The sequence below is a fragment of the Sinohyriopsis cumingii genome, chromosome 16 (genome assembly GCF_028554795.1).
Source record: "Sinohyriopsis cumingii isolate HCF-2022 chromosome 16, ASM2855479v2, whole genome shotgun sequence".
Taxonomy (NCBI): Eukaryota; Metazoa; Mollusca; class Bivalvia; order Unionida; family Unionidae; genus Sinohyriopsis; species Sinohyriopsis cumingii.
Window position 1 is genome coordinate 15,078,155 of NC_142976.1, and position 23,847 is coordinate 15,102,001.

At 35.7% G+C, this 23,847-nt stretch overlaps 1 protein-coding gene across 1 annotated transcript; it reads right to left on the minus strand.

Annotated features, from left to right (window-relative positions):
• Positions 1 to 5,631: 5,631 nt before the first annotated feature.
• On the minus strand, positions 5,632 to 23,764 carry LOC149779976 (26S proteasome non-ATPase regulatory subunit 7-like). The gene is made up of 6 exons (XM_089936700.1): positions 23,453 to 23,764; positions 21,066 to 21,158; positions 15,935 to 16,032; positions 14,647 to 14,727; positions 11,181 to 11,272; positions 5,632 to 6,772 (listed from the first exon to the last, which is right to left on the minus strand). The coding sequence occupies exons 1-6, from the start codon at positions 23,667 to 23,669 to the stop codon at positions 6,331 to 6,333; spliced, it is 1,023 nt and encodes a 340-aa protein (XP_089792826.1). The 5' UTR covers positions 23,670 to 23,764; the 3' UTR covers positions 5,632 to 6,330.
• Positions 23,765 to 23,847: the final 83 nt, after the last annotated feature.

Below are 23,847 nucleotides of genomic sequence, written 5' to 3' on the forward strand. Positions count from 1 at the left end.
CTAAAGAGCATTAGTAAGCTTGATGTATCGTTAAGAAAGAATATTTGACTCGATTTTCTTCGTCTTGCTAACAATATTAACTTTGGAAATGTTATTTCCAGTGCAGCTGAGTATCTTGAATGTTAACACATTAACCCATTGGAGGTTTTTGTCATTTTCATCTAAAATTCGAGTAAGAAGCACATTTTGAAAGTTATTTCTGAATAAATCTTAAAACACCAACTTCCAGGTGATCTTCCAATAACATACTGCCTAGTTGTGTTAGAAACATCGTTTTTCATTGGCTATTTGGCTTGCACATGAGCAGAAGGGTAAATGTTGGATTTTTTGTTTTTTTTGTTTAACAGGCCCATTAATTTTGTATCGAGACCACTCTTTATTCCAAATGCCCATCTTATCCTACTTTTTGCAAAGGTTCATCTGTCTGTTTGCATTTCATACCAGTCTGCCTTAGATCTGAGACCAAAAAGTCTAAATCCAGACACAAAATCAGATTCCAACCACGGGTGAATTTTGGGTTGAAAAAAATTGGGTTCAAAAAATGAGGTTTTTCTCTCTGTATTTTTGTAGTGCAACTAGAAATTCCGGACTTTTTTGTATCTATGTAGCGCTACATCTGTCTACGTTTCTATATAATACCACCCACTTTAGCGTATCATACATGACCTTGATGCTACAGAGCTCAGCAGTAGGCTACTACCTCCTGCAGCTAAAACTCATCACCAGGGGTTAATGTGTTAAGCAACACTGTATACACAGCTCAGTAAAATTTGTGCAGATGTTGATTTGCACTATATGCTCATATGGACAACAACATCCCCTGACATTTGTACTTTGTACAATATATATTATAAATGAAACCAATTTACCAATAACAATGCCAACATAGAACAAAGAAATTAGAAACAGTAAAATAAAAATTTAATTATATTTTTGCAGAGGTATTGCAACATCTAAATCATCTTTTTAATGTAAACATAAATGTAATTACGAGGGAGAGATAGAGAGGAGATACAATAGGAAGTTTATTCTTGCTCTGATTATTGCTAAGCTGATGTTATTATGTCAAATATTCCATTCTAATCAAGTGGTCTAATTAAAGGCATTCTGTAGTTCAAGCCAGTTTTAACTATTGATCAACAATCAGTAGTAACCTAATAGATGATAAAAGTTAATTCCCTACTAGAACAGGTGTCAGTAGAATCCATATCAGCCTTTGGACATTTTCTACACAAGCTCACACAATGTGACCATCCATTCATACCCATGTTGTCATTCCATTATGGAATGTCTGGATACTTTCATTCACATATCTACTCTTTGACCCAGATTTGATAATCTGGACAAAATCTATATCCTCAGATAACTGACATTTTACTTTATAAATAGCTTTCAGTGAAACAAGAGGTTCAGTATCTCAGTTTATAAGGCATTTTCTACCTTGCAGGAGAATGCCATTTCATTCCCATTTTGGGACTATTCTTCTCATTTTAATTTTTTAATGGTTTTCTGTTAATACATAATTATGTTTCAGATTCTTTTAATAGGGTATTTGCTATTTCTACCTTATATACTGAAGGCTATCAAAAGAATCCCAAACATTTTATCATATGTACTTCAAAAAAATAATGGGATTCAGGAAATGAAGAAACAGATTTATATTTTTAATTGGGGTTGAATGTTTTAAAATAAACTTGTAGTGATTCCTCAGAACTATTGTTCATGACAAGTTATAGCAGATACTTTTCAAGTTAGCAATAAAGAAATTGTTGTTTATCCAAGAACAAGTACTCTTGTATGTTCTTTTATAACACATGTAGTATCAACAACTTTTGAACTAACACCAATCACAAATGCTAATCAACAAAATCTGTAAAGCAGAATTGTCCATTTCAAGAGATTTAAATCTCACAAGAAATGTTTCAAACACTATCACTCTGACCTTCACTTGTAGGTTGACAATTTAGCTGTCTTCCGTACCACTTTGTGTTTTATCGTGACAATCCATGAGGCACACAGGAAACATGGCATTTCCAACCCTTTACCATGTAGTGTTTTTTTTATATATGTGAAGCAAATTTACTTGAAAATTTCTCACTCTTGGATGGTATTCTGGTCAAAGACAATAACTTACAGGGTGGTCTGTTGTCTGTCAGCAAATGTCTGTTATTGCTAATCCTTCTAATGTACTTGGGAAGCTTGCCATGAAACTTAACACACATTCATCCAAAGGTTTAGTTGGTCCTTGTTGTTGTTATGGGCTTAATGCCTTTTTTAGCACATGGCAACCAGTTACCTGGAGGAGGAAGAACCTGGTAAATCCCTGGGTGAACTCCCAGGAAAGGCCACCAACCAATGGAAAATTACTGACAAGCTTTCTCACATAATTGGCCAAGACAGGGTCTTGAACTCCCCCAGAGATGAGATGTCAGTGATCTGTAAAGGAGAGCACATTTGGCCTCTTAGCCAAGTTGTATCTATATGAAAATACAACTGCCTAGACAACCAATATGGTACCATAGCAGCTATCTTGTAAATTTTGTTTTAATTTTCCTCTTCATGAATGGTCATTATCAATGGGGTATCACTAAAGTCTTCTTATAGTTGGTTATAAATGAAAAAGGTGCCAATATGATGTCCAATATAGCCACCACAGCAGGTGGTCCCAAACAAAAATGCAGCCCACTCAGACACTCGATATGGCATCATGGTAGCCTTCTTGAAAATCTTGTTATTGCAGCTTCTTGTGATGTCCAGATGGTCCTAAATGTAAATACTGTCAATCTGACATACATTATAACCACCACCACTGTGGTTATCTTTAAAATATATTTATTGCTTTTTCCTGAAAGGAAAGTCATATCATAATAGGAATTTAAGCAGAAGTCTTCTTATGGTGTCTAGTTGGTCCTAAATAATGTTGTTCCAGTCTGATACCCAATACGACTTGAAAATCTTGCCACCGCTCCTCCAGGAAAAAAGGTCATATCATCATTGGGCTCTCATCATAAGACTTTTTCTTCTTATGTCACCTTGGTCCTAAATGAAAAATGGTGCTGATCTTAACAGCCATTATGGTCTCCATGACAGCTATCTTGAAAATCATTTATATTGCTAATTCTCGGTGTAAAGTCATATCAACATGGGGTTCTGACCAGAAGATTTATTGGTGCTGATATCACCAAAAATACAGTAGGAATTGCAGCCATATTGAAAATCTTGTAACTGAATCTTGTAACTGCTAAATGGAAAATCAACATGGAGTTCTCACCAGAAGACTTACGGTACTTGGTTCCAGATGAAAATGATGCCTAATATCAAACAGGACCACCATGACAGCCATCTTGAAAATCGTGTTTTTGAAACTCCTCCAGAATTAATGGTCATAAGGTTTTCCCTAAAAGACTGGTCCTAAATGAAAATTGTGCCCCAGTGCAGATTCTGTTCTGAAGTATATTTTGCAATAGGCTTTCTAACATCCCTGTTATGAAACACTATCCCCATTTCACACAGTACTAATATCAGTACCCCTAACACTGTAAGCAGGTGTCCACAAATCCAAAATATCTGACAAGGCTGTATCATAGCTATCAATGTATTAGCCATTCCCATTGCTAAGGTTTCGATTTTGGCATCTATTTTTGGACTTCTTATCTACTAGATCCCACCTAACCATCTATTGTAATATACCTCACACACAACCTGTACAGTGTATATAAATGTGTACTATATTATGTATAAAGTATATTACAGGCCATTTTAAATATTTTCCAATAAAACCAATAACAGTAAATTATTGATCCCAAATTCACTTGTAAGCTATCAGATTACAACAGCAAAACATGACTTTTAGATTGATATACTGTCTGTTTTGTGGGCAAAGGCTATAAAGTTTTGGCTAGTACCAGCCTAAATATGCAAGTCCATATAATATCAACAGCTGTCAGAGTAATGGATCTATGACTCGTATTATGCAGAGGCACCACTTAATAACACCAAAAGAAGACAGAGCTGCAAAAATTCTCGTATCACTGCAGAATCATATGCACGTTTACCTGATGTAAATAATGTAGGACCATACATCAAAAGCTGTAGGTCTAGTTGCCCAACTAATTATCATTCATAGACATTCATCTATTACAAAACAGGGACAAACTTAAAAAGGAGGGGACACACAAACAATACGCACATCTTCCCCCAGTATCATTAGTCTATAAAGTGTTGTGATTTTACAAAATCTCCTGGCTAGTTGCATCAAAGAATTATCAAATATGGTTATATGCCCCTGTAAAACTACAGCATAAATATACATATTTTTTTATATATTCAGACATGATTTTGGTCTTCCATAAAAAAAAAGTGAAAATATTTTAAGGGGGGTCTTGAGGTCCTCCCCCAACGGTTTCTCGAGGGCAGTGCCCCTGCCCAAAAACATATTTTACAATAAAAAAACTGCTCCTGGTACAACTAATGATTATTATATAAAACAATCATTTGAAAAACTAATAATCTTACTAAAAATGTTCAACTTCACTTGAATGATTTCACAATATTTATTGTCACATGAATTTGTTCTCCAATACTATTGATGCTGAAGTTATTTCATGCGTATGTCAGTGTTCACATCGTAATTAAGTCACAATAATTTGTCAATTTTTGCAGCAAACATATTATACTTCTCTCTTTTTATAACAAATCTGTATATATAAAATACCAAGTACATCAACTACATACAAATAATCCCATACATTCACTTGTCTTTTTCTCCACTGGACACAACCTGTTGATATGCCAGTCAAGTTCTTTTTGCAGCTTTGGCAAAGATTTCTTTAGCCTTCCTTTTTGTCACCACTGACTCTTTTTTGGCTCAGTGTGCAATTGTTTCTTTTCCTTCTCAATGAGAGCCTTTTTCCTTTCAAGCTGGTGCTTGTATTGGCGACAAACATTACGCATATTTTGACAGAGGGCTACATCTGTTCTCTCATGCAAGAGATCTTTCTTCTAACAGTAATTAATATCACCTTTTCCAGATGCCTTATGAGCTTAAATTTTCTGTATGCAGCTTCTTCTGTAGGTGCTGTTCAAAACTCTTCCAACCATGATTACCGTAATTCAGAGCTTTCTTGCAGAGGTCACAAAATGCCAGTCCTCTAGCATTCTGTTTTCTTACAAACTAACTAAATTTCCATCAACTTTTTGCGCCAGCCATTCCCAAACATTTTTCAAACCTTTAACTAAACTTTTTGTGCCATGGTCTCTCTTAATAACTTGGGATGCCATGTTTTGCAAGCATGCTTCTTCTTTCCAATGCCACCGGTTTCCATTCCATGAAGATTCATAGGATGAATTTAAACTTTTGACCAATCAGAACAGTCTCACTCATCTCTTGTGCTAACTAATATAAAAGAATGAATACTTTACAAGGGTCATTGTGTAATGAGACGGGACAGATGGTTAAAAAGAAAAACGGATTGGAGATTACAAAAAAAACAACAGACTATATCAAGAAAAATCTGATCCAAGTCAGAAGAAATGCAGAATTCCACTTTAAAATGGAGAAAAATCATGCCTGTATATTCTGCAAAATTATTTGCTGAGGATTTTTTCTTGTGCAGAAAAACAAAACTTGAGTGATCAGTACATTTTTATTGTAAGAAACATTAATGAATAGTTTTACAATGACATGAACAAAAAAAGGGCATTTGAGATTAATGAAAATGATGAACTTTTTAAATAAACAATTATTTTCTCATTTTCCACCCCCTAAAATTACACTAGGGCTTAGAAATAGACATACACAATATGGCATAGTGCAATGTTACCAAAAAACATGTTCATCATCACAGTCCGCTTTTTCAAATCATTAAAACTGTAAATGCCTGTATTTCTATGTAGTCTGTCTCAATTCTAAATTCCTGTATTTCTATGTAGTCTGTCTCAATTCTAAATGCCTGTATTTTCATGTAGTCTGTCTCAATTCTAAATGCATGTATTTCTATGTAGTCTGTCTCAATTCTGTATTCAATTTTTAAAAAATCCAAATCAGTTTCAGAACCGCTTATTGATTATTTTTTATTCCATCCAGAATCTTCACATATAATACTTTTGGGTTTTTTTAAGTAAAAAAAATGCAAATCCATTGAACATTTTAAGGTTTGTATACAGACTGAATTCAGTGCCCAGAATGGCAGAAATTTAGATATCAACAGACTTTATCAAGAGAGAGAAAATGTTACCTTTTTTCAAATGCAAAGCACAGCCTAATTCTGTAACCATATGTACAAGTCAATGCTTTCTGACAAAACAAATTTGAACATATTTATCTTGTTATCATTTCTTAGCTTTGCTAGTGGTAACAGTTTCCTTTGACTTTTCTTTGTCCTTTTCCTTTTCATCCCTTTTTTCCTTATCCTTCTTAGTGTCCTTTTCTTTTCCTTCATTCTTCTCTGCATCCCTGTTCTGTACTTTGTTATTAATAAGGTTATGGAGAGCAATAATGGATCTTATAAGTGAAGCAAGGTACACCACTAGCATCTGGTCATTAGTTTTGACATACATGGCTTTGACAAAGTGCTGCAGGTTGACATCTGGAAGCAGGTTGAACACATCTTGAAGCTGGTAGATAATTTGATGATTTATGGGAAGCTGTCCCGATGTGACCTTCTGAAGATACGAGTTAATGTCCGATACCTGAGTGTCTAAACCCCTAAGACCCATCAACTGGTTTGTAATTCTCTGGGACAGGGTTCCAACTGTAGTGTCCTTAATATCTCTAGAAAAAAGAAAATACTTGCAAAATCATGCATCTATCAACAAGGATTTCAGATTATTTTTTTTTACAAATAGTCAAGGAATGGCTAAATTTGTCATTTATGTGCAATGTCGATGTGCAAGTGATTAAATATGCAAGGAATATTCAAATTTGGTGATGTCATCAAAATGCACCTATTAACTCATTAACCCCTGGAGTTGTTTCTGTCGTTTTCGCCTGAAATGCGAGTAGGAAATATATCTTGTGGGCTATTTCTACATACATCATAATACATCGACTTCCATGTGATTTTCCATTAACCCTAATTCCTAGTTGTGTTAGAAACATCACTTTTCATTGGCTATTTTGCTTGTGCATGAGCAGAAGGGTAAAAGTTGGAGTTCTTTTTTCATATTGTGACATAAGGTAAGTAATCAGAATATCTCTATCGTCATTACATGTCTCCCAATATCAAATTTCCATTACCAAAGTGTTGACTAAGTACTTGTAAATAGTAAGATTAATATTATATCATTGTTTATAAAAGCCGACATTTACAGGAAATGGGTTTAACAATGTTATGATAGTTTTGTGCTTCACACATCTGTCAAGTTCTTCTCTTTGATGATTACAACCAGATGTAATTGTCAAGATCATAACAGGGTATGCATAGGCTAAAAAAATATTTTGTGCATAAACACACATGCACACAGAAATTAACCATGACCTTGAACAAAACGGGAACCAGACAAAGACCGAAAAATCACATGACAACACATTATCTCTTCCTTTACGAAGAAGGTATTTCGTCCACTCAACAAAAGTTTCGTTTGCATAATTAAATCACATACAGTGAGCAACATCCAAATAAATAATTACCAAACATTAACATGTCATCACGTAAATGAAGACATATTATTTTAGAAGAAAGTCAGTTATTCTACTCGACATCAGGTGAGGTGGGTGGAGGCTTGCAATATAATTTTATATAGAAAAGACTTAAATAAAACAATTTTATGTTGAAAAAACTTGAATAAACAATGTCATAACCGATAAGGAGGTTATTCAGCAGAAGTGGGAAAATGAAGAAAATGGAAAGAGAATTATGTACGTACCAAGATTTAAAAGATGTTTTTGAATGGTTTTGCAATGTGCATGACCATACCTGCTCGCATATCACACTTACGCCAAGAATAAGAACTATTAATGTATATTCAGTTGAAATAAGTCTATTATTATCACAAGAAGAACCTTTTAATAATTAATATTTTTAAATGAAGAAATTAAATGAAGATATTAAGTGCTTTAAAGTATGTAGCTTTCTTACTCCGTACATTACATATACTTCTCACAAAAATTTAGTCCCCCTCTGGAAAGGCCACCTGTCTTATAAGGCCATTTTGCCGGTGCAGAAGGGAGAAGGGGTGGCCATATAAGAGGGGGACCACTGTATTTAAATTTAGTTAGGTGGCTTTAGCTACATTTAATGACAATGACCCGAGTCAGGCCTGCATATAGGATACAACTGACCATGCTGTGTGAAACTAACTAGCAAAATACCAAATAGCATGACATTGTGTGCATCTCTCTCAAAATGTTTGTATGGTGTGTTCTCAAAGATGGATTGACCTTAAGTTACTATGTTTTTTGTTATATATTTGTTGTTTGTTTTTGGAACAACTACGTCAGGCACAGCAGAAGACAAGTTTTTTTTAAAAATAGTTCTGAGCGTGTGGACAACTTGATTGAGACAACTGGTCTGAGATAACAAAAATAAGGTTAGCAAAACAGCTAGATTTCTATGTCACGTGGGTGAGAAAATGAGAGCTATATCTAGCATGCCACTCAGATGGAAGGCAAGCCAAAGGCAGTTTGGGTTCTTGGCAGTGGAAAAGACAAAAAACTAGACCCAAAGCTTGTGAAGCAGTAAGTGTTTCAGAACCTGAGAGAAGCACCAGCAAGGTACTAGAGCAAGTAGAGACAACCTTGATGAGCAGGCTAATAAACTCTTTAATGAAGCCTCAGTCACTGCTAGTGTTACCCTGAACGTGAAATGTCTGGAAAGCAACCATCACAGCTATGTTGGAGGACATCCAATAGGCATACATCACAATTGGACATGGTGTTCTCTGGAACAGCCATAATGGTTGCAATGTATGAGAGTGTGGGTCTACACAAGAGTACCTGCTACTCAGGCAGCTTCTTGATTATTGGCGAGGGTGTACCATAGTTTTGACAGTTTGGCTACCCATGCAATGAGCTGACCCGGGTGTCTTTTAACGAACCATTCACTCCAGACCTTGCCGGATTTGCACATCTGCACTCTTGGACATTCACTCCCAACTGTCCAGTTATCCATCACTTTAGCAAGCCTGGAGAAAATACAGCATCCTGCAACAAGTTTAGCTGGGGTCCCATCATGCTTTTGCAGTTTATGGTCAAGTTGGGTGTGCTCACACACCTTGAGGCAACTGAGACCATTATTTCTTACAAGAAACAGACGAAAGTCTGGTTGCTGTAGGACATGGACATGGGCCACATTATCATTTGTCAATTTACAGTTGGCAGTGTAAATGACTACAGGAACATGATATATCAGTTGTTACCCACCATCGCAAGCAGCAAATCTGACAGAAAATTTAATTGCAAGTTGCCCTGTGTAGTTAGTCTGAAATTAAAAATGGGGTTCCTCAGGGGTTGATCCTTGGATCATTACTTTTTAATGTTTTTATGAATGATATCTTCTCTTTTATTAAATCTGGATCTTTTTATAGCTATGCCAATGATAACACTTTGTCCTTTTCATCACTAGATTTGAGCACTATGATTAACACACCAAGATAGATTAACTTATCTGAACATTCTGACTGACTGGTTCACTGATAACAAAATGCAAGCCAACCCTGAAACGTTTCAAGAACTAGCTGTAAGTAGAAAGACATTCAGTATGAAGCCTGTACTAAATATGAGCAGTGCTGTCATAAATTGTTAAGAAATTGTTAAACTACTTGGAAATGACACTGACTAACAACTAATTCGATACTCGTGTACATAAATCCATGTAGGAAAGCTTCAAGGCAACTGTCTTCAAACATATTGGTCAGAAGCTAACTTGACTCAACAAACTAAAAATTTCTGTACATTTATCCTCTCCAATTTCAATTTCTGTCCCTTAGCCTCGCATTTCTGCAGTGACATGAACACTACTAAACTTTAAAAAAAAGAGAGCATGCTCCGAGATATTTGTGTAAGATGATTTCACAAACGGATACCAAAAACTTCAGGTTATGACTCTCAAGACTTTCAAAATATTGATTAAGCCTGCTCCCAAATTTTTGGATGATTTAATATGTTTTATACACGATAAATATAATTGTAGATAATCAAATAATTTCTTTTTAGATTTTCAAAGAATTAAAACCTCAACATTTGGCAAAAAATCTTTTAGAAATGCAGCTGTGACTCTACGGAATAAGCTACCAAACCACATTAGAAATCAATCAAACTTTAATTCAATTTGACTTAATTCTCTCCTGGAATGGTAAAGACTGCAAATTTAATATCTGTAGATAATACTCTTCCCCACCCCACCCCCAGTCATGATGACAGCAAATATTTGTGTTAGTGTTTGTTGTTTAACTGTCCTTTCCTTGTGTACTAATCTCGGGGTCTACTGTTAGATCATTTAGGGGTCTACTGTTAAGCCATTTAGGGGTCTACTGTTAGATCATTTAGAGGTCTACTGTTAGATCATTTAGAGGTCTACTGTTAGATCATTTAGGGGTCTACTGTTAGATCATTTAGGGGTCTACTGTTAGATCATTTAGAGGTCTACTGTTAGATCATTTAGAGGTCTACTGTTAGATCATTTAGAGGTCTACTGTTAGATCATTTAGGGGTCTACTGTTAGATCATTTAGGGGTCTACTGTTAGATCATTTAGAGGTCTACTGTTAGATCATTTAGAGGTCTACTGTTAGATCATTTAGAGGTCTACTGTTAGATCATTTAGGGGTCTACTATTAGATCATTAAGGGGTCTACTGTTAGATCATTTAGAGGACTACTGTTAGATCATTTAGGGGTCTACTGTTGGATCATTTAGGGGTCTACTGTTCATTTCTATTTAAACAGATACTAACTTCAATGTACCGACTTTTAAAATGCTCTGCTTCCTCATGTATCGTGTTTTGTCCAATTTGTACTATGTAATATGATGTGTTTGGATATCTTGCTAATGATGTTTGTTGTAATGTCAGTAAAAAGCTTATTTGAGCTTATGTTGAACTGTTTTAAATCATGCCAAGGTTAAATAAATCTTATCGTATAGGCTTATTTCCATCTTTGATCAAAATCAGATTAGACATGGCATCTGTACAAAACATCATCAAAATTAGAACCAAGGACTTCAAATATTCTGTTGCAAGTTACCTGAGTAGATGTTCCACACCAACCTCTTCCGCTTCCTCAGCACCAATCTCACTGGGTACATGGTCAAATGTCTTGGTTGTGGGTGTGCCATCCTAGGATGAATAAGTATTGCTTAAATATTATGTAAAACATTGCCAACACATCAGTAAAATTATTATGCTTACAACAAGAAAACAAGTTTTGTCTTTAATTATGGGGCTGTTAAAAATTATTTTGGACCAATAGGGCCCAGATTTTCTAATTTAATTTTGGCTTAGTCAAATTCAAACATAAGTGGTCCCCATAAAAACTGATTGTTGTTACTGATGTCACACCAGACATGTAATACATGTACTGTACTTACTAAAATGTATTTTCATATTAGCTCCTACTACATTTATTATCTAAATAACAAAGATGCACTCTGCATATGGCTTATGAATGGGCAACTGGTTTGCTTCCTCATATTTACTTTGTTCTTTCCGGATATACCTAAATCCTGTCCTTGCTCAAGTAGAAAGTGTTAGTAAACACCATGTGTATGTCAGAAGTGGACAGTAAATCTTGCAAAGTCCTTCTGTTAGTTCTTCAGTTAAAATGAGTAAAATACTAGCACAAAATGTGTGATTTCTGACTCATCTCACCAATTATTGATTGCAGGAACAAAACTTTTCCAGTCAAATATCCCAATTTTAGTTCCACTGTCTGGTTTATGTATTAATGTGAGGAAGATACTTGTAAGAGTTACATCCCTTTCCAAATTTATGATCAAAAGCATTCTTCTATAAAAAAAGAGAAAGAAAAGTATGTAACTGTCTTGGCAATGAGGGCACTGAATGAGCTTAATTTCTGGAAAAAGGCTGTGGACTCAGCACATTCTCATCAGTCTATATCAACATTGCAAGATAGCACTGTTGTCTGTATTACTAAACGGGTCTGTTGCACACTTACGGAGAAAATATCTGGGTCCCTTACATGGACTTCAGAAGTTTTTAGTCTCCTTACATACCAAGTTTTAAAACGTCTATACAATCTTACAAACGTTGGAATACAGTTTATGTATGATAAACTTGTCTCTTATTTGTTCTTTAAGACAAAAACAGTGGTTTCTTAGAGTAAACCCATGAGTTTGAAAGTTCCTGAGTCTATTTTCAAAATGAAGTTTTGAACCAAAATAAGATATTTTTGCATTTTTTTTAAGCTCAAGATATTCTGCAGAAAATTGGCACGGAATGACACATACATGTCAACCTCATGTAAGTGTAATTATTGCTATTATAAGTGGCAAAAAAGTACAAGTTGGTTGTAAAAAATATAATCTATATATTACAAGCCAGAAGTACAGCACATATAAAAAAAGACACATTTGTGCTATCCTGGTTCTGCAGCTGGTCAAAATTCTTGTCACAAAGTGCAAAATTCATATGGATTAAAACCAGAATACAAGTACAAATGTTCTGAAAAATTATTTGTATTCAGCACTCTCTTTAACTAGCCTAAATGTGTAACTTTCACTGAATGATCATGAACTGGAATTCTGTAATTAGCATGATTATGTGCTTAGAGTGCTGTATAACATTACTCTCATGCTCTTCTTTCCAAGTTTGTATAGTGGTGTTGATTTGTCCTTTTTTTTGGATCTGACAAGTTTTGAAGTTTGAAGAGATCCATTTACTTTTAACATTTTCCATCACATAACATAACTTACACCATAAAGCATTTCACTTAACATCTGGCACCATTTTCTTTGAAAGACTGGTCTGCTAACTAACTTGCCCACATATATGATGAATCTGTGTGGCAATGTTCATATCTGAAGAAAACCATTTGTTTTCTTGGAAATGGGTCATATACAGTTGCTATACATAGCAAATAAGCAAAGTACTCTTAGCTATTCTTATGCAGCAGTCATCTTTTTAAAAATATTCTCAAATTTACTGGTGGAATTAAAGAGATGATAATAAAAATGACCAAAACAACTTTTACTGATTTATTTTGATTCTAATTTGTTAATGTACCAAAAAAGCATAATTCATATACAGTTGAGCTTAAAACTTAGTTTGGTGAAAAAAATCATAATGAATAGTCCAAAAGCGTAATGGTGGGCATGTATTCAATTACTATGCTCAACTAGCCTGAACAAGTACAAAAATCACTGCTCTAATAAACTTTTCATGTATAAAATAAAATGTAGCAAGTGAACAGCCAATGGCAGGAAGGCCAGACTGCACAAAATGAAAACGGTCAATTCATTTTTATTAATGTGGTACCAATATATGTAGATCACTTCATTCTCTTTAACATGCAATGACAACTCTAAATACCAAATTATCTGACACTATGAGTAACAGTCTGAGAAAAAGACATAACTGCAAACCCTATCCAAGAGAAACTGAGTTGAATCCAAAGGTAATCATAAAACACTGAGTGATGCAATATAAGTAACAATGACATACTTTTAACTGATGGCTATAGTATTCTTCGTGACACATTTACATTTCCACTTTACAAGACTCAACAGTGCTTGAAAATGTGCAAATGCAAAGGTAAAACCAAGATCACATGACCATGAAATATAGGTGACAGTGATCTACTTTTCAATGAAAGGTGTAATACTCTTCATAAAAAAATTTAAAATGCAGCTTATGTGACTTTTGAATATAAAAAAATGTGTATGTAAAAATGACCTAAATGCAAATTATAACCAGACTGTTGATGCCTAAAAGTGAGATGTACAAAAGACATTGATTGTAACACTAGAACTGCTTTACATTCTGGCCAACAAATTTATGTCGGTTTTCCATGCTACCTTCATGCCTGGCAAGGAAGTAAATATTGGAATTATTGCCTCCTGATTCTGTATTACCACAAATCAATATAGCCATAATGTCAAAATTTACAGAAGATGCAATCCACTTATTTCTATATTTTAGATGTTTGTGAATCATGCATCTACACCAAATGTCTAGTTCTTTTCTCCAAAGTCTAGCAACCTGGTTAATCTCTTTGATCTCTAACTAGATTTTGCACGTTATATGAATGTCAAGAGATGTTAAACATAATATCCACGATATTTAATTAGTATCAAATGGATGCACAATCACTGAATTTAGCATTTTTCATGGTGTATCAATCTTAATGGATTCTGAAGTTGCCACAAACCACATTTAGAAACCCAACAATGATACTTCTGAATAAACAATAAAACCATATTCCCAAATTTATGTACTGAAGAAAATGTTATTTCTTGCCCAGTTTAAAAAAAAATGTATACCAATGAAAATAAACAAATTCACAGCATCCAAATAAATAAATTTCCCTTCTACTGGCAACTTTTCTGAGAAAGAACAGCTCCTGTAATTTTGTTTCACAACCTTAGATCAATCCCTTCCCAAATTTGCATTTGATCTGTTGTTACTGGACCATCAAATTGTACATTACTGGATGTAAAAAACGTTATGCATGCAAATGTTAAATTGATCCTTACATCATGAACTTCTTCCACAGCAATGTATGCCTCTGTTGGTAACCCCAGATTCTTTGGCTTGGCATCAATCACAACCAGAACCTAGAGAACAGAAGAAGAAAAAAAATGTCAGGCCTCAAGAAATAATTTTCTTAAACAACCAAATGCATGTAAGTCTCAAGAAAAGAGTGAGAAGCAACAAGCTTTGTAAAATTCAACAAATAATTTATTTCTCTAGAATACAATGTGAAAAATGTCACAAAAAACATATGGTATTGTGAATTAAATCCCAAATAATCCAAGAATTACCAACACGAGTTCTAATGATTAAAGTTCTGAATAAACCATAGTGACAGTCTTTTGTAAGATAACATAATACAATCAAAGAATATATTCTTATCTGAAATATCACTCTAAATCTAAGTCTATTTTCAAGAATATAATTTTAGATGATGAGTACTTTGTATTTCCAGTGAAGAAATAATTTGAATAATAAATTCTGGCCCTAAAGAAAAACTGGACCAACAATGATTCTGCTTCAAGATCTTATAGTGTGAATGAATTTCTAGAAAAACAAGAGTATATGGTTCTCTACTTGACCTCAGATTAGAATTAACATTTTCGGAAGAAGAAAAAAAAAACATTACCTAATGTACACTTTTATTCTGGAAGGTTCCAAATGTTTACAAGATAAAATCCTAGTTAGAATTAGAAAGTCTATTACTATAATTATAATAAAGAACTAGTAAACACAATGTCCTTGGCTCAGGCAAAGATAATAATCCTAATAGTTAACTCATACTTATAGGGAAAAATGTAGCTATGTATTAGCTGTTAACAGAATTTTTAAAAAATCAAAAATTCAGGTGAGGTAGAAAACAATCTCAAATCTGGACAAGATACAATTATCCATAGCATATAGTGAAATAGACAAAAAAGTAACAATCAAACAATGCAAATTAAATATACATAACACTTCATATTGTAATGCCTCATACCAAATTTGATTTTGATCTGTGAAGTCCTTCAGAAGTTACTAACCCTAAACAAAATGTGTGATGTGACATGGGCAAAACTATATGCCCACCTTTGAATAGGGCATATAAAAAATGAATATGCCCACCTCTGAATAGGGCATACAAAAAATGAATATGCCCACCTTTGAATAGGGCATACAAAAAAATGAATAAGCCCACCTCTGAATAGGGCATATAAAAAATGAGTACATTTTATGACAATCATTTTCACTGGATACAAGAAATTTTTTATTATTATTTTTTAAATTTTATTTTAATAAAACAATACTAACCGAACTAGGGCAGTACCGCCTGATTAGTTCATTTATTAACACGTCATTCTGGTGAAGTTTGGGACCTGTGTGATACCATCCAACAATCTTTTCTCGGGCTGAAAAAAATGTTTGTCTATTTAGCTTTAATTATAAAATACTGCAGCTATTTGTGATCTGTGCATCGCAAAGGCCCCACTCCATATAATTCACCTGGTAGGACCAAAAACAAATTGCCATAGCCCTTGCACTCCAATCATTCAAGGTCTTATCAACATAATGGTGCATGATACCTTTGGTTGAAATCTAACATTTTTTTAGTAAAATTATACTGGGTAAAGTAACATTAAGAGGAAAGGCAATCAGGACTATAAATCTTCTAACCGAGAATGTGAAACCTTTGAAATCAATCTCATTCAAGGTCTCATCAATACAAAGCTATACACAGTATTTAGTTGAAAGTTAACAAAGCTTAGTAAATATATGCTGTGGAAATCAATTTGTTGTTGTAAAATGTTTCTTTGAAAATACATACACATTCATATTACCTTAGAACAACTACAACTATCGGTACCTTGCAAATCCAACCCTCCAAGGTTAAAAAGTTTTAGCCCCAAAACTAAGAGTTGTCTGACCACCTAGGTGGCAGTTGTGCAGTGATCTCCCTTTCCAAGAGGGATTCCACTCAAAGGATATACTTGTGGCAACTGCTCTAACCTTATGAGCCAATATATGTAAGAAAATCATCGAGCTGGACTTATTCTAAAAATACAGTGTGAATAGTCCACTTAATCCAGGACAAAAGGGTCTGTGCTGTGCTGTTATGTTGTCCTGTCCCTGTTTGTGAGGTAAAAATAAGTGCCAACTCCGTCAATGAAACTATTCTAATATTTTAAGATACCACTTCAAATTTTGTACTGGATCTTGCAGGTGTTCTTGAGTTAAAGTGTCCAGAGTAGACAGCGATTAATTACAAAACTCTGGTTACCCATGGACTGAAGCCTATTCATGGCAATGAAAGAGAGTACTGCCATGAGTGAAATTCATTAGTCTTGTTGGAACTGTATATATTTTGCTGATTTTGCCAACTGTAGCTAATGCAGGTCTGTAAGAAAAGCCAATCAATGATGCCCTTGCAAGTGGGGAGATTCATAAGCAATATGGATTCATCATGCCAGAACTCAAAGTTAATGGGTCCACCAAGAAATGTATTGCTGATTTTGCCTAGTGAAAATGATGGACTTGTATGATACATGAATTAATTAAGCTCTTATAAGCAGTTTAATTGGTGTTTTGTTCTGCCAGGTTAATCTCCATGAAAAGTCCATGTGGGCAAAGGTCCAGTGCCTTTGGCCAGGTGAAATCCAAATGAATAGAAGATCAGTGAGGTCTTGACTTGTGTGATGTCCTCTCTTCTATGATAGCATATTGTGCTAGTAATCTTGGAATGGTACATTTAACTGTGATGGGTGCTAACTGTTTCCCAGTAAAGAACCTATAAAGTTAGTTACTGTGGATTGAATGTCTCTTTTGGTCCCTGTATCATGTTCAGAATCCAAGGTGTTGAATGTATATACATTTAGCCATTCCAATGTACAGGGATCAGCAATTAGTCGGGCCTTTGGACTCAGGATAGGTGTGACCATACCTGGCATTACTGTTATAGGATGTTGTGTCTCTGTTATGGAGTCGACTATCCTATGAATATGCACTGCTTGTTCTGTTGACAAAACTTGTGGGACACCTTGAATTTATACTTATCATGACCATGTTGTGGTCAAGATCCCATCAATCCTTTGTAAATAGCCCAGTCCAGTTAAAACGGAAGTAGGTCATCTGTGTTGGGAAAGCAGCATCTGATCCATTAGGTTGGGTCGAGTTACAGGATGTCTGATCCACATAACTGGTCCATGCATCTGCTGAGGGTACTTTGGCTGTTTGCTTTGCTGTGTGTTTGTAATTTGGAGCAGTCTGTTTGCTTTGCTCTTTCCCTTGCTGTCCAGCAACAGTCAAACTGGCAGGTCATAAAGAGAAAAGAAGAGAGAATTCTGATGGGACAGAACAGGAAACTCCAGTTCAATGCTGAAAGGCAGAGTTCACTCATCCAAATACGAGCTAGTAACGATGAGGTAGTTGTTGTTGTTGTAGGGTTTAACGCCATTTTTCAGCACACAATAGGCTATACATGGTGGCCAGTATTAATGGCAGAGGAAGAACCCGGAAAACCCCGGAAACAACCACTGACCCACGAGAACCTACTGACAAGCTTTCTCACATGCCCACATTAGCCGAATCTGAAACTCGAACCCACGCCGACAGAGGTGAGATGGCAGTGATCTGTAATGGAGAGCGCTTTAGACCACTCGTGGCCCCCAACGATGAGGTAACTTGAATGCCACTATCACTGTTTAATGAGGAAGGTACTGAAGCTGAGGTCTCCTGTGCTACCTGCGAAGTAGTTGAAAAATGTTGATGATGGTGGCGCACCATACTTGCGGCACTTATGAATCAGATTCCATTACTTCTAATATGTTGCTAAGGAGCGTCTCTTGGATGGCAAAGGCTTGAGGGGGCATGAAGAGACATCTCTAGAAAACTGAGGCCCAAAAATGGACTTCATATGCCAGAATTTTTTTGAGGTACCATGCAGTAAGATAGACAGGGCACTGCCTGCAGGAAGCTATTCATGAAGAGCTTTGTACCACTATCCGAGTCATGGATACTGGACAAGGTTATTTTTGGCTTATGTCATATGATCAAATAGTGGCTGTGGCCCATTATGATCTGAATTATCTTGTTGTGAAGGAGCAAGGCCATCTTGGTTGGCATGACGCTGTCCAGTTCTTGAGGATGGGACGGGGTAAGGGATGTATCATCCACATATCCAGTCCACAATTCTGATATGAGAGACTGTAACTGCTTGTTGCTACTTTCCATCTCACTGCCCTTGTGTGCAATCAGATCTATTTGTCTACCACATTATCATTGACTTCTGTCCATAATATGCAGGTCTGACATGTATTCAAGGGATGACAACCTGAGAAACTATTCATGATAAGTGGTCTCACCCATGGTCTAAATCTGCAAGACAAAATAGAGAAGACCCTCTATAATGCTGTGTAGTGAGTGTTCTTTTTTATGAGGATGAGAGCATCCATATCTGTAAAGTGTGTGTGTGTGTGTGTGATTTGGATTTTTAACGTAGCTTTAATAATTTTTCAGTCCTATCGCTACGATGTCTGCAATGTGGCACTTTACAGTGATGTCTAGCACTGGGGCATCATGCTGCAGACATGTAGCATATGTCCCACCCAGTCACATTATCCTGACACCAGGCCGACCAGTCCTAACACTAGCCTCTTAATGTTGAGCGCCAAGCAAGGCAGCTGTTAGTACCATTTTTGTAAGTCTTTGGTATGACTCAGCTGGGGATTGAACCCACGACCTCCCGCATCCGAGGCGGACGTTCTAACCACTAGGCCACCGAAGCAGTACCTGTAAAGGGATGTACCTGACCAGTACAGGTAGATTATAGCATAGCTATGAATATTTAGAAAGTGGACACTAAATAATCAGTTCTAGCCACATTTACTCATAGACGTGTGACTCTGTCTGCTTGTACAGGTGGAATCACTGAAGCGTTGCTTAAAATACTTACATGTACAAACAGGAAGACAAAAAAAATCAACTCCAGGCACAGCTCACACATAGAAAGGCCAATGGATTGCCTATACAAACATCACTCAAGCATTACCTATAATAAAATGCATGAGCGGGACATGACTAAGCAAGCTATGTATAGAAAGCTTACCTGTACTTGTCTGACCAGAGGGGAAGCTAATACAGCAATATATAAGTTTCTATATTGCACACAAAGAAACTGCACATAAAAAAGGACCTAAAGCACAGTTATCGGATACTTACAACACTGATGCAACAATATCATTACAAGCCAATTCTACCTCTAGGACATTCTATACGTGTAAAATCAATAGAGTGACATATATCTGACTAAGAATTAGAGCTTGCAGATGACCTAATGATGGCAATGAAGCCAAAATATATTTTTCAATCAATTCACAATAGTAGCTGTAGGCGGCTCTGAGACAGGCTATACAGGTAAGTTCAGTGCACTGTCTTTTAACACAGGGTGGGTGTAGAAATATACCATACAATGTTCTACCTGGAAATTAGTGGCAGCAAATGAGCTAATAACCCAATAAAGTGTCCAGATATAAGTTAAAATACTACCTGTAGGAAGGCCCAAGGATGGCCTGTATAAGTATAAACTGGGAGGGCTGGATTTGTGAGGTAGGTGTAGTTCTCCTAATGTATTATGAATGGGTAAAAAGAAACTAATAACAGGACAATGGGAAACCAGGGTCCATAACCATGTTGATATATAATGTTGTAAAATCAAGCTCATTCAAGGTCACAACAATATAAAATTAGCATAGAATTTAGATGAACTCCTATAAAAGCTTACAAAAGTTTTGCAATGGAAACCAAACTAACCAGAATAAGCAATGGGAAGTGGGAGTGACAACTCCTGTAAATGACATTGTGGAATTCTAGAAATTGAATTAATTCAATGTCTCCTCAAATTGAAGTCAATGCTGAAGGACATGATTGGTAATGCATGTTTAAGAAAAGGGACTCTAACTTCTTTCATCTGGGACTTTTTAAGTCTGAATGAGAACCCTTAAAGACTTTTGTGTGTGATTTATGTCTTCATCTCTAAAGAAAGTTAAGTAGCTTTTTTGGTGAAAATTGTTTAAACAAAATCATAAAGGTATTTCATCAGAACCACATATTTATTTATTGTCTTTAAAAAAAGAAAGAAATACAGCTGCAGGAGAAAATAAATGATCAGCATATCATCCACTGTTCCATAATGTAAATATATTCTGCAACGAAGCATGAATGTCCATGAAAGGAAAATTTTAACTCGAGTCCTATCAAAAATATAAAAAATTCTAAAAGTGGGAACTCCATTCAAAGCAGAATTTCCCCAAGCTAGGGACTTTCATTATGGGCAAATGGAAATTCTGTATACTTTTTTTTAATTGTATGAACTCCATAGGCTGACGCAAGAGATCACTCAGAACAAAGGTTATGTGAGGCATTTAATCAACTGTACATTTAATCTTACCATTCACTTTCTTGAACATTGCATACATGTTTTCTAGGTAGTCGTGATCCATAAACCAAACTGACCTGTCTTTGTCATCCTCATCAAAGGGAACTGAAAATGAAAATCTATACAAATTAGCATATCAAAAATACTGCACTGTTCAAGCAACTTGCAGATACATAAGAAAATAATTTTCAAGCATTGTAAAGTTACAGACTAAACACCCTTACTTTAAATACCTTACAAGCTGACCTTATGAATAAAGGTGGGATATTACATGGTCTCAGTAGAAAAAATTAATCAATCTTGGTATATGGACATTATATCAATATATGTGGCTTGAGATTTGAACTGTTGCCAACATTAATTCACACAAGCTTTAGTATCATCTGGGTTTTTTCTTTTTCCTTTTGTTGGCTCATCTGCATCACAAATCTCTTTCTCAAAAAATAAAAACATTTTACTGATTCATTTTTACGAGTCACAACATTCTTTTATGCATTCATTTAAAAGTCTCTTCTTATATGGCCCTGTAGAAATGACATGTACTTAAATACCAGTAGCAGTTATCATTATGGCATACTGATATGGTAGTGTCCTGTAGAAATGACATATACTTAAATACCAGTAGCAGTTATCATTATGGCATACTGATGATTTGACAATATTGTCCAAATCTGACTCTGGAGAAAACTTTGATTACATCCATGATTTATATTTGTGCCATCACAATTTAAACACCATTACAGCAAATTTCATTTATTTTGCCAATCAACTGCTGGTGCTTGTATACACAATCAATAAAACATGGTTTCTTTGAAGTATGGCATTGTGGCATTTGGAGAGGTAGTCCTTTGTACAACTGCAAAATGAAAAGTATTATCTGTTAATTAGTCACACTAACTTCATGCATGTCTACTTAAGTCCAGCCTGTACCTACTCTGCAGAATGGCCACAGCTTACCAAAATATGAAAAGGGGATCATCATGGGGATGGGGGGAATGAGACCTGTCAAAGGGATGCACCGCAAGGAGAAATGGTGTGATTTGAGAATTTCACACATATCTGACCCAGAAGCTCAGAACCCTGAGAGTCATGATCATTTCAATCATCTCAAGTATAATGAACCTTTTATCTTAAACCTTGAGTGAATAAAAAAATGAAGCATATATCTGAGCTTTGTTTAGCTTACCTATGACATTCATTTGGCTCTAACTAACTCTCCATTTGTCTGTCTGGGTCTCTTTAGATGCTTCTTCAGTTCAATTCAGACTCACTGACAAGCCACAAAATGGATAAGAAATTTCCAAATAAAATGTCTGTAAGCAGCAAAGTGAGTATCACTTGCAAAAGCTCTTGTAGCTGTTGTTGTTGTGGGGTTTAATGTCATTTTTCAGCAGACGATAGGCTATGCATGGCAGCCAGTATTAATGGTGGAGGAAGAACCCGGGAAAACCCTGGGAAGAACCACCTACCCACTAGAAGCTACTGGCAAGCTTTCTCACATACCCACATTGGCTGAATCCTAGACTTGAACCCACGCAGACAGGTGAGATGGCAGTGATCCATAACAGAGAGCACTTTAGACCACTTGGGGCCCCAGCTCTTGTAGTACCCTGTATCTTATGCATAAGAGATTAATTTTAAATCAGTGTTGCATATAGGATTGCTAGGGCAGGGGACAATGTGCCCCCCCCCCCTCCAAATTTGGGGGACACATTGCATTTTAGAGGGATATATGTAAATAATAGTGCATAGTGCACAAACAGTTCTATAAAAAGGGTATATCTTGTCTGCTTCAACAATTTTGCCACCTTCACTTTGTGGACTGCACTGTACTATCAAATTGTTCTTGGACTGTTTCATTACTGCAATAAATCAGATTAAGCTGAAGCATGTTTCTTTAAAGAAATTAATGAAAATATACTAATATTCAATAAAATGTTCAGATAGTTTCATTTTATTTAAGATATTTGTCATACTTTTAATAGATTTCAGCATTCCCAGCTTCCATCACATTCCAACCAACTGAATTGTAAGTCAGTGGAACTTGAAAACATGTCCATTTGTTTCGGTAAGAATTTGAATTTATTAGAAAAAGACACCAGAGTAGGTAAAGTCTAACTAAAGCAATATGACTTTAACTAGTCGTTAAGTGTCAAAATGTGCTGCCATGTGTTTAAGATATTCTTGAAAATGTGACTTCTCGTTCAGGTGTTAGTCGATCTCGGAACACAACACAACGTCTTATTTATACAGTAAGACGGCGACCTAATATACATGTCTGGGGAGGCGTTTTACATTGTAGGGCTACCTTAAGGACAAGTGTCAGTTACATAGGACAGAGGCTGCATTTTCTTTAAGGCTTATTCTATTCAAATTATGCTATTCATCTGAATATATACCTGCAAAGCTGTTGGACACATCCAGCACTCCTTGTCTGTTTGAGCCCAACAAGACGCCAACGACTCTTTTCACGTTTCCAACCTTGCCCATTCTGTTAAAATGATCTACGACGCTTAACAGAACTAGTGGATGTACCACCACTTTCGAGATCTTTGGAGGAAGAGGGGGGTGAGCTGGTTGGGGCGCTGGTGGTACTTTTTGGTCTGTTGTTGGCATTTTGTCTTAATAAAGCGCAGCTTAGCTTGTCAATGATGACTCTTTGATTTTACACATGCAAGTTACATCAATGGCGGTATATCCGCTTCCGGGAAAATCACTAAAGTTCCAGTGAGATTACTACACTAACTGATACAACAAACTTAAATTAAACTAAAATAAATTTTGACTATTAAAG